This window comes from Podarcis tiliguerta (assembly GCF_965153285.1).
Source record: "Podarcis tiliguerta genome assembly, chromosome: 5".
Lineage (NCBI taxonomy): Eukaryota > Metazoa > Chordata > Lepidosauria > Squamata > Lacertidae > Podarcis > Podarcis tiliguerta.
This window is the reverse complement of record NC_139538.1, coordinates 47,791,611-47,808,745: the sequence shown is the minus strand read 5'-3', so window position 1 is coordinate 47,808,745 and position 17,135 is coordinate 47,791,611. Positions and strand designations below refer to the sequence as shown.

Below are 17,135 nucleotides of genomic sequence, written 5' to 3'. Positions count from 1 at the left end.
CAGTCTTTTATTCTAGGTGTGCTGTAACCAGGAATATAAACACCAACACAGTGCAGTTCCAGTGACATTCTATTACTTTAGGGCCATGGGAAAACGTCAGTCACCTGACCCCATGGAGAGAATCTCTGCTAGAGTATCTTGAGGTCAGGCCTCTTCAGTTATTCATGGCAAAATCTGGGCCACCCTCTGTCTGAAATTTGACAGAAAGAGATTTGGAGTTGATTTCTATTCAAGCACTGAGTGTGCTCACACATACTGTACCAAAATACTGAAAGGGGGTTAGAACTTTCAGTTAAAAGCCTTATAACCTGGAACAAACACGAGAAACCAAACACAAAGCAGAATAAAGATCCCAAGAGAACAATAAGCATCTTCTCGATTCAGAGGATAGCTAGGCAAATTTCAGGGGGAATGAAAGGAACTTCTATGCGTAGTGAGACCTAAAAGACAAGATAGTCATTGCCCTTTGTTTGTGGCTTTCGGGAGGGTTTAATGGCGTCAGTTACAGCACTAGTGCAGAATACTGAGAGTACAGTGCTTGGACCGCAATTTGGAACTGCAAATATATAAAGATGATGTAGAAAGCAGTCTGCATAGTACATTGTTACATGATCAGTTCAATAAACAATCAGATCCTAAGGGCATGCGTGGTGTCATGTAGGGAAGAATCTCAATGCTGGGTTCATTTGCTACAAAATTTGAATTAACATAATTCAAGACCGTAGAATACCAGACCACCCTATAATATAGCAGATGTTTAAGTAAGTAATGAATTGTTCTGCTGCAAGACATATGCTCACCATGACAGCCAAGAGGCCCGTAAATTAAAAAACTTAATATCTACATGGTTACAGTCAAATTGTGGCTCTGGCATCTGGTGCAAAAGCTGAGTGAGTTAATACAGGCATGCCCTTTATCACCCAGTGACTACAGCATCTAGCGATGATTTATATAAGTGAAACTTCTTGTCACACAATGAATAGTACAGATCCCAAACCACACTACCAGAAACACAATGCGGAGCTGCCATTCTGTGAATGGGAGAAATTCTTCCATTTGCAGAATAAGTTTGGATCTAGGTGAAGCTCCAATGACTGGAAGTGGAGAAGAGGTGAGTTTCACGATTTCTCCCTACATCCTCCAGGCCATCTCTTACACATTCTAAAGGGACTCCAAACTGCCAAGGCCTGAAATAATGCCATTCCACAAGCAGAACTCCATTGAATTCTTGGTTTAACCCAAATATTTTTGAATGCAAGCTGTTTATAATATTGAATAAGAAATGCTTAAGTGATGACTGCACATGCACATATCTTATTATATGGACTAATAGGAAACCCTTATGCATACTAATAGCAAAATGCATTTTTGGAATGCCACATAGCCGAAACAGCATTAACCACACACCAGTGAGAAGGTATCCACAGGCTTGGAGGAAGCACAAGAAATAATAGTAATGGTTTAGGGGGAAACTAAGGGATGGGAAGTCCAGTGAAGATGAGCATGTTTAAGGCCATGGAATGCTGGAGAAGGTAAAAAAAAGGGGGGGGAATGTGGGAGGAAGGGGAATGGAATGGAAGAATGCATGACTGGATTGATGGCAATATTTTGCTGCAATCTCACTTGTTTGAAACCTAAAAATCACTGTTACTGCTTGCTAGTTTGCGTAGCCTATGGTACCCCCAAAGAGTAACAGAATGTCTACAATCAAATTTTTCATTTACATTTGGTAAAATGGAGGCAGTCTCCTATGCATTTGCATATTTTTGGCCTCTTCACTTCACCATTGCACCATCGAAAAATTTACAGTGGAAATCAGCAGACAGACACAGAGGGTACTTACAGTATAGAAGTTGAGGGACAGCTGGCTTTCAAATGAACCGGAGCTGCCATTCTTCACATGAATAGTTGCCACTCTAAAAGAGGCAGGAAATGTCACATGACTGAATCATACACTGTTGAATGCAGAGTGAGGCATATGCTAGAAGACGAAGGCCAATTGAATCGAGGCAGAGTTACCTTTGGTCAAAGGCAGCGTGGTTCACCAGATAGTTTGCATGGTATGTGCATGTAAATGAGTAGTTTACAGGCTGACTCTTCACAATCACAGAGGTGTCATTGGAGACGATGGAGTTATAGAAATGATAGATGGGGCTTTTGAACTGCAACCATGAAAAGATCAAGAGGTAAACGGTGACACTGCATATGCCATTTTTGTTTTACACGGTCACGTCAAGAGTTCACTTCTACAGTATCTCAAATTTCTGAAAGAGTAAACACACATGAGAGAACATGCGAGAAGCACACTGTGACTGATCTGGTGAAATAGACTTTTGCCAGCAAAAAGTCATGGCCTATAAATAAGTTGGTTATTAAAGTCCATGGGTTGTTGTTTTTTTGCTCCAAACTTCATATTTTTAGATTACACCTCTGTAATCTAGAGTCCCTCAGCAACTGTGAAATAGATTTGCAGTGCTTTATTTTATTTTTTAAAATGTCTTGTAGTTATTAGATGGGTTGGAGATAAACATACACCCAAATCTCCATTCAAATCTTCCCCACATGTGGCCCAAAAATGGAAGCAAGAAGAATTACCGACGATTGAAGAATGGAAGATGAAGTTAATGGACTATGCAGAACTAAATAAACTAACAGGAAGGATTTGAAACCAGCGGGACCAGAAATTCACGAAAGACTGGAGTAAATTTACGGACTATTTAAAAAGTATTTGTGAAGATCAGATGACGTTTGTAGGCTTGCAAGAAGTTTTGTGAGTATTATTAGAATTATTGCAAAAATGGATAAGGGGAAGGATGATTTGTTAAGAGATTAAAGGCAAAATAAAGTTAAAAAATGCATAAGAAGTGGTTAAAACGGTGGATCATCAGAGGTGCTGATGGAAGTCTAAAAAGATTGTATAAGTGATAAGTTTTTTGGTATTTTTTATAATTTACATGTTAAAATCAATAAAAAATATTTTTTTAAACAAAAATCTTCCCCACATGTACAAGGGAATGTGTGAAGTAGGAGCTGATCTGCAGTGTTAGCCCTAGGTATACACATATTTAGTACAGGGTTTGCATAGGGGTGTGTGGCATGGTACCTATGATTGCACATGTGCCGCAACTGAGAAAATCTCCCTAGTGCACAGAGCTGTACAGATGTCATTTTAAATGCCTGTACATTGAATGGATAGGGCCAGCAGTGTGTGTTCCATCAGGGTGAAGCTATCAGGGATCAAATATAAATTTTAACAATGGATCTATATAAAAGAATGTTGAAAAGGTATAAGAGATATTGCGAATCTATTATTTTTCAAATGATGAATAAAAAAAGTTGTTGTAAAACTGGTGAAAGTCTCAGGAAGGGCATGAACAGCTTCAGACATTTATTGGACACAGTCACCATCCAACTTGGGGAAGCATTTATACTTTGGCTACTTACATCGGATTGAGTTCCACAGTATGACTTATTTTTGGGTGACAAATCTGGGATTGTAAACTGGTAATACCCCGACTCATGGACCCCGTTGTAGCAAATTCCTCCAAGAGCCAGTTGATTAACTTCCCACCCATAAGGACATTCGGGGATTCTTGCAATTATGGTTTTAGGATAACAGTACACCAAAATGGCATCTAGAAGTAAAAAAAAAAGGGGGGGAGGAAAGCACTACTAGAGCATGGTTAAGTGATTACAAAATGCGCCTCTATCATTATTTTGCAAATGCCAGTGAAAACACAAGTTCCAAGGCTTAGCTCTGGTAAGCCTGGACTCAAAACAAGTTTTCAGCTTGGCAACTAGTTGTTTCTCCTGACGTTTGAACTACATTCAATAAATGCATGTGGTAGGAGGCAGCAGCCTGCAACCCCAATGTACACATGTTCATTAGGATGCCTGCAGGCTATGTCCATGCCACATCATGTTCAGATGGGTGAATCTGTCACTTTCAGTTTCTCTCAGTTTCTCATTTCCCGTCTTCAATTTTCCACATTTACACATCAGTTTGCAATTAAAGCAGTGCTTTTTCTTCTTCTTCTTCTAAAAAAAAAAGATGTTTAGGGGTACTGTCATTTTCCCACTCATACTGAAATACTGCCCCTCCATGAGGCCAAACTTAGATTCACAAAATGTTTAGGGGTATGCATCCCCCTGTGTCCCCCCAGAAAAAAAGCATTGAATTAAAGAGGGGGGAAATAATCAGCTGCTAACATTTCAGTTTAACTACTGCCATTACCAGTTTAACAGGTACCCATAACAGGGGCTAGGGGCAGTGATTCAGATAAATTCTTTTCTTTATCTAGACAAAGGTACTATTGCAGGTGCTATTCTTCTCCAAAGAAGCCGGCAGAGATATTGGACTCTTTCAGCTATTTCCCCGCAATCTCCAAATTACACTTCCAAAGCAAGAACAGGGATACTGTCTCACATTAATCCACCATTTATGAAAGCAACAGGCCCTTAATTTGTGTTCCAGTACTGAGTTTCAGTGATGAGGTGACCAGTGCCGATGGAAAAGCCAAAGGATACATGGTCCAAACAATCTAATCACAATCTCGTGAGATCTCACAGAGCACACAGCACATTCTCGTCTTGCCTCAAGCGGTGAAACAAGGCTTACTGCCTCTGTGTTGTACCACCTGTTGCATGGCAATTTTTCACTAGGATTCTTGTGCTGGATTCATACCGCACAACCAATATAATGCTAGTGCAACAGTCCTTGCACTGGCAGTCAGAGAACATTCAATCCAAGCCCATATATACATTGTCACAAACAGGTTGTAATGAATATATGTGGATCTCTTGATAAATAAAACCAAGCAGTTTGAAGTGTATTTAATTGCAAGAGGTTAACATAGCTGGAATAGTATGCAGCTATTTTACCTGCTTTGTTTGGACTGCAACGTGCCACAATGCCTCGAGCCAGGATGACCCACAGGAGAAAAGCCACCATCATCATCTTTCCAAAGATACAAATACTAAGAAAACCAGGACTTGGTTTTCCAAAATGCTGCTGGATGCTGAGAAGGATTCACATGTATCAAACTTCTTTGAATTGCCTGTGAATTACCAGAAGTGAGAAATGTAAACACTTCTATCCAAAATGAGTTAAGTGCAATTCCCAACACAAACTATTAAAATCTACTGGATTTTGAATCTTTCCCTTCCATGTTCTTACAGCACAACCTTATCCCTATCAACTCAATAGACAGATCATATTGAGACCAATGAGTTTGAGGCTATTGGATTGCAACCTTTATCTTCTATCTAAGATGAGATCTGTGTCATAAGAAATTAATTACTAATGCCTTCTTTCATTTTATTTTTTTAAACAAAGAGGTAAAATGGGATCTGGAGGAGAAATACTAAATCTGACAGTGAATGGGATTGGAGAGAAAGTATACACTGGATAAAAGAAAAGATCTCATTAGAAGGCAAGAGAAAAGTCAAAGTAACAAAAATATTTTACACATTCATTGATTTGGCAGTTGTAATTTCTATTGTTAACTGGAAGATTTTGTATCCAAACATTCTTTCACATGAGTGTAGTTACTGCTATTCTACCTCACAAATTATAATTATAATATAAAACAATGTATTCTGAAGCTTAATATTTCTGTGAGATCACCTGTTATAAAGCCACCCATAATACATTACTCATAATGCTATTTATTTCAAATAAAAAAAAAAATAGGTCACTGATATTACACAAATCATACCCTGGACACTGAAAGCCATTTTAGCACTACTATTTTATATTTTAACATTGTAATCCATCTAGGCATCTATCTGATGTTTTCAATCTCTCTCATAATTTATTTCAATATATATTACACAATATTTTCAAACACACATTTTAGTATTAGTATTAGTACTAGTATTACTTTTCTGTTTCAATCACCTAATTATGTCCAGGAAAATGTTCAGAGCATCATACGTACAGCATTGGAACAAGGTTGTAGATCAAGCTGTTCATTATCTCTGTTTAAAATGAAAGAGGGTATATTTGCTTTTCCCAAGGTGTTCTTTCAAACAGCACCAGCTGGCATTATCTTTGCTTTATATAGGCCATCTTGTAAAAGGAGCCCCTGCGTATTCAGCCTTGATTAGCCCTTGTGGGGAAACAGGGTTGGATGGATAACAGGTTAGATCACTCTCTTTTCCAATACAAGCAGTCCAGGTTTTTCAGTATTCAGTATTTTACTGTCAAGTTGTGTCATATACAGGACTCTTTACCAAAAGTATGACTCATTTTTAAATGACTAAAGAGAAATCTGATTATTGCAACTGACATGGTTTTACAAAAATGTGTATCTTTTTTCAGGCAGTGTTTAAAGAAAATCGCAACTAGCACAGATCTAGTTTTATCAACTGAGCTATTAACATGTGTGTTTTATAGTATAAGCACCTGGTTGGTCCAGACCTATAAAGGACTTTAAAACAATCTGAAAGTCTTCTGTAGTCATGTCCAACTAAGTCTTCAGAGTAAACCCACAGAAATCAAATTAAGTCAATTGGTTTAAATGGGTCTACTCTAAGTATCTTAGTTGGATATCGCCCCTAATGTTTGTGGTAAGTCTAAGTGTTTTTCTTTTTTAAGAGATGCCTGAAATCTCACCAAGAGATAATCTTGACAGAGCAGTTTTTAAATCAAAATGCACCACTTTCTTTGAGATAATAAACTACTTTGATTTTATAATTGTCAGAGGAAATAAAATTCCCAAAGTTTCATTACAAGTACACAATCCCCTCTTAGGCAAAAGGCACTAATCAGAGCAATTTCTGCTACACTGAAGAGTTGTCTGTAGATGTTTTTATTTGCATAAGAAACAAGAACTGCACAAAACTTACTTAGGTGAAACAACATTTGATATCTGCACTGATAAAAGGTGAGGGCTCAGGGGAGGTTTGTATTTCTCTGAGTAGTTGCAAATAAAAAAAAAGAGCATTCACTAAATAGCAAATTATACTGTGGATGCTAATTACCCGCCCCAAGAGCCCCCTTTAGATTAAGCAGATTGCAAAAACCTTAACTATTTGAGTATCTCTAGAATGATCTACAAAAAGCGAATAAATGGCTTCTTGTGATCTTCGCTTCAAAATGCTGTTTAAGAAATAGCTTTTCAATTTCTCCTTGTTTATCGGCTGTTACTTAGAAGGTTTGCTGTTCACCTGTTGTAAGGTGGAGACCTGTTCATGCAAAAAGTGGCACTTTGCGAGATAATATAATCAGTGTTTTACAACAAGAAAACAGCTCTTCTCACAGAAAACACACTCGTGATGGAGCAACCTAGCAACAAAATATCTTGTTGTTCTAATGACTTTACACTATTTTTTCTAGTCGTTTTGAAGCTCTGTTTATATTTTGCGGAAACCAAGATAGGGTTGCAGATTGCTGAAGCAGTTAAATGGGCAATGGGTTGCAACGTGGATCTACCTATAAGACTGTAGTCCCCATATGAACTGCAGTGTGCACATTGTTTCAAGCAGTTTCCACTAGGTGGCCGCATCATTGCTTATCTGTTTGTTTATTAATATGCATAGTTCTTTTCAGAGCAGAAGAGGACAGCGAATGGCTTATGTCACAGTGGTGTCAAAACGGGCCAAATTTGATGAAGTGAAAATTGTTGAGCTTTCCTTAAGATTGAAGTTGTTGAGGGTTTTTTTAGGATTTTACCCCAGGAAATTAACTGCCACAGGGGCCAGAATAAACTGACTGACGGGCCGATTTAGGCCCTCAAAACAAACTTTGGACATGCCTGGCTTATGATTACAACTTCACTAAATGGCGATAAGGTGAAAAAGGTTGTCTGATGTGGGTCAACAAAGGAGTCTTCCCCACTTATCCCAGATGTACATGAAGGCTGGTTCTGAGGAGGAAATGTACTTTGTACTTTGCACATGCTCAGTGTCTTTTTCATCTTATATTTATTTCTTCTCATATCTCAGGGAAGAGATCTGATCTTCCAGGGTGATGCCATATTCCAATTTTGTCCTGGCAATGCAGTTGTTGTTGTTGTGTCCCCCCCCAAAAAAAATCTACACAAACCAAGTGGCTGGCTCTTAGTATTTTCAGTTATGCTCTGTACTGTGGTCTTGTATTCTCATTCCCATAGAACATGGCACAGCATTTCTTTACTTAAAAGCCATGGAACAGGGACAATTTGGCTGGCTTTGAGTTGCCAGAATAAAGAGAGGCTGTTATGAAGCTGCTGCCATTGCCATATCTGTGGCAGCCTTCCAGTGCTACTGGGACCATGTCCAGCAACGAAATACACCAAGAACAATGGCTTTGATACAAGGGCTGACTGCCAATCTTAGGCAATCTGACAGACTAATGAATGGCACAAAGGACCCATTTTCCCTTCTTTTCTCCTTTACTAAAAAAAAAGGAGGGGGGAATCTTTTTCACTGGTGGAAGAAAGAGAAAAATGCAGAGAAAGTATAGCAGGAATGAAACCGCTCATAAGTGTCTGAGCATTAAGATGGAGCTAGCTGGTGGCAAGGACGCGGGTGGTGCTGTGGTCTAAATCATTGAGCCTAGGTCAGCGGTTCAAATCCCCACGACGGGGTGAGCTCCCGTTGTTTGGTCCCTGCTCCTGCCCACCTAGCAGTTTGAAAGCATGTCAAAGTGCAAGTAGATAAATAGGTACAGCTCTGGTGGGAAGGTAAACGGCATTTCCTTGCGCTGCTCTGGTTCACCAGAAGCGGCTTAGTCATGCTGGCCACGTGACCCGGAAGCTGTACGCTGGCTCCCTCGGCCAATAAAGTGAGATGAGCGCCACAACCCCAGAGTCTGCCACGACTGAACCTAACGGTCAGGGGTGCCTTTACCTTTACCTAGCTGGTGGCAATGTTTGGTATACCTGGCAAATACCACTTCATGATACAGATATATTCCGTATCTTGAGCCTGATGTCATTCTGTTTGTTGTTGTTGTTGTTTAGTCATTTAGTCATGTCCGACTCTTTGTGACCCCATGGACCAGAGCATGCCAGGCACTTCTGTCTTCCACTGCCTCCCGCTGTTTGGTCAAACTCATGTTGGTAGCTTCAAGAACACTTTCCAACCATCTCGTCCTCTGTTGTCCCCTTCTCCTTGTGCCCTCAATCTTTCCCAGCATCAGGGTCTTTTCCAGGGAGTCTTCTCTTCTCATGAGGTGGCCAAAGTATTGCTGCCTCAGCTTCACAATCTGTCCTTCCAATGAGCACTCAGGGCTGATTTCCTTAAGAATGGGTATGTTTGATCTTCTTGCAGTCCATGGGACTCTCAAGAGTCTCCTCCAGCACCATAATTCAAAAGCAACAATTCCTTGGCGATCAACCTTCTTTATGGTCCAGCTCTCACTTCCATACATCACTACTGGGAAAACCATAGCTTTAATTATACAGACCTTTGTTGGCAAGGTGATGCATCTGTCTTTAAAGATGCTGTCCACGATTGTCATTGCTTTTCTCCCAAGGAGCCGTCTTTTAATTTCGTGACTGCTGTCACCATCTGCAGTGATCATGGAGCCCAAGAAAGTAAAATCTCTCACTGCCTCCATTTCTTTCCCCTATTTGCCAGGAGGTGATGGGACCAGTGGCCATTATCTTAGTTTTTTTTATGCCGAGCTTTAGGCCATATTTTGCACTCTCATCTTTCACCCTCAATAAAAGGTTCTTTAATTGCTCCTCACTTTCTGCCATCAAGGTCATCCTGTTTAGGGCAGAACTATTTCAAGATGGTCACTTACTTGCCCACTAACAACAACAACAACAACTTTTTTATTTACACCCTGCCCATCTGACTGGGTTTCCCCAGCCACTTTGGGCAGCTTCCAACAAAAGATTAACAATACATTAAAACACCAGTCATAAAAAACTTCCCTAAACAGGGCTGCCTTCAGATGTCTTCTAAATGTCAGATAGTTGTTTATTTCCTTGACATCTGGTGGGAGGGTGTTCCACAGGGTGGGTGCCACTACCGAGAAGGCCCTCTGCCTGGTTCCCTGTAACTTGGCTTCTCGCAGTGAGGGAACCGCCAGAAGGCCCTCGGCACTGGACCTTAGAGTTCGGGCAGAACGATGGGGGTAGAGACGCTCCTTCAGGTATACTGGGCCGAGGCCATTTAGGGCTTTAAAGGTCAGCACCAACACTTTGAATTTTGCTCGGAAACGTACTGGGAGCCAATGTAGGTCTTTCAAGACTGGTGTTTTGTGGTCTCGGCGGTCGCTCAAAGTCACCAGTCTAGCTGCCGCTAATACCCAGAAAGTCTTTGAATATACTGGGTAGCCCATGCTGGGAGTGCCATTCTGGGAAAAAGTCGTTTCTGATATATGGCATGATCAAGCGTATGTCAAGGGAACTGGAACAACCTTAAAAAAACAAAACAAAACTAACCCTAATCCATAATAGGAAAAGAAATGTTACCCCCCTCTGTGAGAATGGGCTCTAAATAGGCAAATCGGGATTATCTCAACATAATTAAAAGAGGTTTTTCAGCTTTCCCAGGTCCCCTGGCTGCTCCTGTTACAATATAACTTTTATTAGAAACTTATAAGATCAGCACATGTTAGGAAGTACGACAACCAATGTAGCTGGATATGCTTTGGACTCAGGAATAGATTAGAGGTCAGATTTATTAGGGAATCAGAACAGGACACAGTACTATGTGCAAGGCAGGTGTCCTCCTCCTCCACATCCGACAGCCGTAGTGCATCCAAACCACACCCAAGATTGATTAGCCTTTCCTGGAAAAGCAGGTTGTGCCAGCAAAATGGGCACAAATCCCAAGGAAGTTACTCTTTCACAAGGGCAGCCTAGTTGACTTTAGAAGGTCCTTCTGCTCAACACTGGGAGGCAGCAGCAGCTCAGGAGCTCGCTGAGGGAGAAGCAGTAAGGAGAACAAAGAGCTTAAGTTCATTAGAAGTCTGTAGCGTGTGGCTTCCCTTTTTCCATACTCTTCCTGGAGGTCAACAGTAATCTTTCAGGCAGGATTGAATCCCAGCCTGTAACCCCCCCTGGACTAAGCCGAGCTGTTGACATAGGTACAGAACTGATGTAATCTAACAGCCCTCTCTTTCACTTAACTAACTCTAGAAGATGGGAGGAGACTTGGCTTGGTTTTTAGCAAATCAAAGAAAACAATCACATTTCTAGTTCGTTCTATGTCCAGGTAACAATCTACATATATGTGTATTTTGGTTTTCCCCCTTTTCTTGCTTTGAGATCTGTGGAATAGTGAGCAGCCTATACCCAGAGTAAAATAAATAAAACTCAAATTACAGATTTTTAAATAAAATGAAATGAACTTGAGGACTGGCAGAAGAATGATGGGGTTTGTGTGAAACTGTACTGAAAACACCACCAGCAGCAATTGAAGACAGTGTCATGGGGGGTGGGTTAGGTTCCCCTCTTTTCATCTTTATGGTGTACCTGCTGTACTTTTCCACACTGTGCTAGAGTGATACAGCGGCCCTTAAGGGGTGGAAAATACAGCTTGGAGTCTTCAAGTAACTTCCCGAAATTCCAAATATCAGGTGGATTTGTTCATGCTTACAAAGTGGAATTCAGAATAAAGAAGAATCCAGCAGACATTATAATGCTTCCCTCAGTCATTTTAAATATCATAGTTATTCAGTGCTTTGGAAATGACATTTCCTCTGCCTCCACAAACTTCCATCTTCTGTTTGTTTTTCTATGAATTATGAACATCAATTTTCACACTCGTTCCAAGAATGGCTACAGATGAGAGAGAAAAAGGGTGTCTAGTTTTCCCAAGTCACAAAATTCTACTGAATATTTCTCTCTACTTTCATTGGCACACTAGAATCGTGATCCTTCTCTTGCCCCGGGTTGTGTGTGTGTGTGTGTGTGTGTGATTTTCAGCTTGTTGATAACAGTTAGAATGGGACAGTTCCTCATTGTATGGTCACCTTCTTTCATGAAATTACACAAAGTAGGGTTTGTTTTGTTTGCTTTGCACTTTTCCCTCCCTTTTTAGTAGCTCTTACCTTTCGAAAAGCGTATATTTTCATGTTGTTGTTTCTGAGAGAGGAAGCACTTAGACTGTGAACCTATACACCAAGGCTGGGAAACCTTTTTTTTCAGCTTGAAGTCCACTTCTCATGAATAACTTGCCAGGGGCTTCCCTCCTGTGATGAGCAGAGCCAGAGGCGGAAGTGGGTGGAGCAACAGGTGTGATTCTTACCTTTGTACAGGAGGCTACATTCCAGCCACACAAAAGCCAGAGGTTTCCACATACAAATATCTTTCCATCCACCATCCATCCAAGTAAACAAGAGGCATTACTACAGTTCAATGATACAATCCAGAAATGTAAAAGCACTCAAGGAGATAATGGAGCAGGGCCACTTAGTAGCAGCAACGTGCGGCCGAGGTTGGGGTAAGACCTGGGAAGAGTAGATGGAGAGGCTTGGCAGACTGTACTTGACCTCCAGGCCTGAGGATCCTGATTCTGCTATATATGCCTACCTGAGAACAAGTCCCATTGAAAGCAACACAGCTTTATTTTGGGTAGACATGGAATGCACTAGTCAGAGTCTTTATTTCATGGGTTCTTCATTCTCAGACAGAACTTTAGATTTATTTAACAAATTACTGCTTATTTCAAACACGCTTTAAAAGAGATGTTACCAACCTAATTGTACCCTTTAGCTTTTTTCTAACAGACATGGCCATTTAAAATAAATTTATCCTTTTGAAATTCAAGTAAATTGACCTACACATATACCAAACGTATTTAATGATAGTCATGATTGGGAAAATCATAGATTTCAGATTGAATCACAACATTTAATGATGTTATATCTGCCTTCTTTTTGTTATGAATTTGCTACGAAGAATTATGCTTTCCATTAGAATTCCTATATGACACAAGATATAAAATGTTTTAGGGTTTGTTTCTGTAACTTGAAATGAAACACAAGTCATATTCTTGTAAACAAAGACTCAGAGTCATAATTTCACAGTATCTAAAATGAGAATCTGAATTTAAGGTTGAATTGGGATCCAGTCTAACAGGGTGAATGTGAAACGAACAGCATGGGGTAATGCAATTTAGCAAATTTGAAGGGATAGAAAAATGAATAGGTGGAGCTAATAATTAGATATCTACATTTGAGCTGCTTGTGCTGTTAAGATCCAAACAATGCCAAGATATTTTCTTTTTTCCCTTTGCTAAATTGAAATGACTGTAGTAATGTATTCAAGAAGCTTAGCAGATTCAGAGGATTAATCAATTTGATTGTTCCCTCCAGTGTCATTTAAATCTGTGCCTGAACAAGCATTAAAAGCAATTAATTGAGTGCTATGAAATCAGTGCCAGAAGCATTCCAAGTGTCATGGAGATAATCACATGCATTCTATTGCCTGGTTTAGAGAAGCACCATCAACGTTGTGTGTGACAGAAAAGCGAAAATATATAGAAAATAAAGCTCAACTCAATATTGTCTGTGAAAACATTGGCTGTATAAGGTTATATCATGGATGTAGCAGTGGCAAGGGAAGGGTGTAAAAAGCAATTTTAGTTAGTTCAGGTGGTTACAAAGAATAGCAATATATATTATATGTGTATGCGGGGCGTTTTTCTGCTAGAACTCAGTTCTGGCACCTTTCAGGTGGCTCCCATTGTCATTATAAGAGAACAAGGGAGGTGTTTATGGTGAGTTCCGGCAACTCTTTTTCTAGAACAATAGCACTGGGAAGAGGATAATATATTCTCAAAATAAAAATAATAAAATGAACATCTGTAACCATGTACATGTCTGGCAGACCAATCCACAAGTATAAAATGTGTTTTTGAAAAAAAGATCATAAGGATGCTATAATAACCAATGCCCTGGGATGTGCATGCCAGCACAGGGGCTGATGCAGGGCCTGTTTGCCATGCTATATCCTCCCCCCTCCACAATTATCTGTTGTTCTCCAAATGGTCATCTAGGCAGCCCCTGGATTGTTGGGTCCTGGGCATCAGCCACAAGGTCCAGCTCTCACTGTACCACTGTGGTTACAAACCTGAGTATTTCCCAACATTACTGTTGCTTTTGCCTGCTTCCTCATTTATGTGCGCCTCTCATTTTCTACAGCAAGGTGGCAGCTGTGAGAAGCGCTGTTCAGGAAGACAAAGTTGGAAAGGCAGCCAACAGCAGATGCCCTCACTCAGATTTCCTAAGCGAACAGAAGTTTCGCAAGTGGCAATTCTGTGGCATGGCATGGCAGACTGGCGGTGGTGGTTAGTTCCCTTCCCTCGATGCAATGGTCCCCATTCCCTGAATGGTGGCCTCTGTGTTGCCATTTTAACTTTTTTTAATTAAAAAGAGAAAAGCAATGACAAACCTAGACAGCATCTTAAAAAGTAGAGACATCACCTTGCCAACAAAGGTCCGTATAGTAAAAGCTATGGTTTTCCCAGTAGTGATGTATGGAAGTAAGAGCTGGACCATAAAGAAGGCTGATTGCCGAAGAATTGATGCTTTTGAATTATGGTGCTGGAGGAGACTCTTGAGAGTCCCATGGACTGCAAGAAGATCAAACGTATCCATTCTTAAGGAAATCAGCCCTGAGTGCTCACTGGAAGGACAGATTGTGAAGCTGAGGCTCCAACACTTTGGCCACGTCATGAGAAGAGAAGACTCCTTGGAAAAGAACCTGATGTTGGGAAAGATGGAGGGCACAAGGAGAAGGGGACGACAGAGGATGAGATGGTTGGATGGTGTTCTTGAAGCTACCAGCATGAGTTTGATCAAACTGCGGGAGGCAGTGGAGGACAGAAGTGCCTGGCGTGCTCTGGCCATGGGGTCACGAAGAGTCGGACACGACTAAATGACTAAACAACAAATACATGAAGTGCATCAACACATTTCATATATCATCTATGCAAGAGACTGCAGGATTTGCTGATCATTACCAATCCAGATGAATGGCTGGTAGTGGCAGGACTTGTAGCCGCTATTACTACTAATTTATTACTTGTACCACACCCATCTGACTGGGTTGCCCCAGCTACTCTGGGCAGCTCCAATGCTGCCATTTGTGCCAGCCAGGACAGAAGGTCGGACAGGGAATAATGTCTCTTTACTGAGCTAGCTCCCATGCTGGCACAGCAAAGAGACCCAAATCAGGGTCTTTGCAATCACATCCTATCCGAGCCCAGCCCAGCCCTACCCTGAAGTGCCCTGTTTTGAGAGTTCCTGATAGCTGCTGGGATGCTGCCACTGGTTGCTTCTGCCCATCTCCCATTTGGGTGGCTGTTTCTGGGTTGTCCCCATGATTACAGCTGGGCAGGGATAGGCAGAAGGCATTACAGTATCTAGCCCATCCAAAACCCCTCCAACATCTAGTATCTAGAATGGAAAGCCTCATGAGTTTGACAGTAACCATAACAACCTCCAGTTCTGGCTAACTTTGGATTTAGCATTATCATGGCATTCTATCTCCTCTTGATGGACTTGTTTCCAACTTGGGTGTGGTGGCATGGATCACTGTACGATTTTGCCATTGAATGGTATGAGGTTCTGATGATTCACTATTCAATAGTGAGAGCCAGTGTGGTGTAGTAGTTAACAGCAGTGGCTCGTAATCTGGTGAACCGGGTTCACTTCCTCGCTCCTCTACATGCAACTGCTGGGTGACCTTGGGCTAGTCACACTTCTCTGAAGTCTCTCAGCCCCACTCTCGTCTCACAGAGTGTTTGTTGTGGGGGAGGAAGGGAAAGGAGAATGTTAGCCACTTTGAGACTCCTTAGGGTAGTGATAAAGTGGGATATCAAATCCAAACTCCTCCTCCTCTTCTTCTTCTTCTTCTTCTTCTTCTTCTTCTTCTTCTTCTTCAATTGGGGTGGGGTGTCCTTCAATAATGAGACCCACCAGTTGCCCAATTTAGCTGGAAAAGTAGCGTAGAAATATATTTTTAAAAAATTAAAACAAAGCTCTTGTCTCAGATAAGGCTTCAGTTTCTTTAGGGCTGTGTGTACTCTGATTCCAAATCCATGACTATGTCTTGGTCACAATCCAGAGCTGGGAAATTGCAGTCTTTGTATCATTGACTGGAGGCAGGAAGTAATTTTAAGGTGTGTTTGATTACTTCCCTGTTGATTGGAATGAGCTCTGCACAATTCCAACTATCTATGTAGGCTATGCCATGAAGTTTCATCTGTCAACAAAGCTGAGTTTGGGTATGTGGAAATCCAAAATGCTTTGCATACTTCTGAGTTTGACTTGGACTTAATGATGCATGGATCCCTTCTGGGCTTGTCTTGAAAAACATTTGGTGTTTTACAAGTGTTTCTGTCAGTCAGAAAACATCATTTTTTTAAAAAAGGAAGATGAGCATACTGGAAAAACTCAAATGGGTGGTGCAGTCCCCATCTCCTGCCAATCCTGCTATATTCCAAGCAACCACCTCCCAGCAGTAACTATGGAGAAGTCTGCAATCCTGGGCTTTGTAAATGTGCTTTAGTAGTAATGAATTAACAGGCAGACAATGCTGCGATTGCAAGTTTGAATAGCTGATAAATGCAAAAACCCAGTAATATTGAATCCCTTTTGTGCTAATGCAAAATAAGAAACAAATAAAAGCATTTAGAATATAACCTGAATGAGCTCTCTGTTCCCATCATTATTGAGCTGAGATAATGTTTGGACTTCTTCCACCTCTAAACCATGACAAAATGAATATGGGCTTCATAAATGTTCTATTTCTTTTCAAGTAGAAAGGAAATAATTTATCTAAGGGGTTACAACAGACAGCTGAACAACTACTGTCATGAAGCCTTATCAGGCAATAGACTAGCTCTCTAAATCTGCAAATGTCCCTAATGTAATATATACAAAATGCAATAATATTGCTATTGCAGCTTTCTACTGCCAAATAGACCCGATTGTTTGTATTCTTGGGAGGGCAAACTTGGTCAAAGGAAACAAAAGATCCTTTGTGGATTTGACTCCTTCCTTCACTTGCCTTCTCTGTAGCATTTTTGGTTTCTGAACAGTGCCTTAGCTTAAAAGTTTCTTTTAACTTTCATTTTTTAAAACAAACAAACAAACAAACAAACAAACAAACAAACAAACGTACAGTATTCTTCTGTAAATGTGTCTTTGTTTTTTCTTGTGAAAGTAGTTATGTGGAAATTGCTAG

The 17,135-nt window shown here is 40.7% G+C and overlaps 1 protein-coding gene across 1 annotated transcript in view; it reads right to left on the bottom strand.

Moving 5' to 3' along the window:
- Positions 1-17,135, bottom strand: part of TECTB (tectorin beta) — a 35,795-nt gene that overhangs the window by 10,693 nt on the left and 7,967 nt on the right. Inside the window, exons 2-6 of the mRNA XM_083441728.1 lie at positions 5,940-6,110; positions 4,882-5,057; positions 3,445-3,635; positions 2,020-2,162; positions 1,844-1,916 (exon numbers count right to left, since the gene is read on the bottom strand). Of these exons, the coding sequence (XP_083297854.1) occupies positions 1,844-1,916; positions 2,020-2,162; positions 3,445-3,635; positions 4,882-4,957 (483 nt within the window). The 5' untranslated portion in view covers positions 4,958-5,057; positions 5,940-6,110. The remainder of the gene's footprint in view (positions 1-1,843; positions 1,917-2,019; positions 2,163-3,444; positions 3,636-4,881; positions 5,058-5,939; positions 6,111-17,135) is intronic.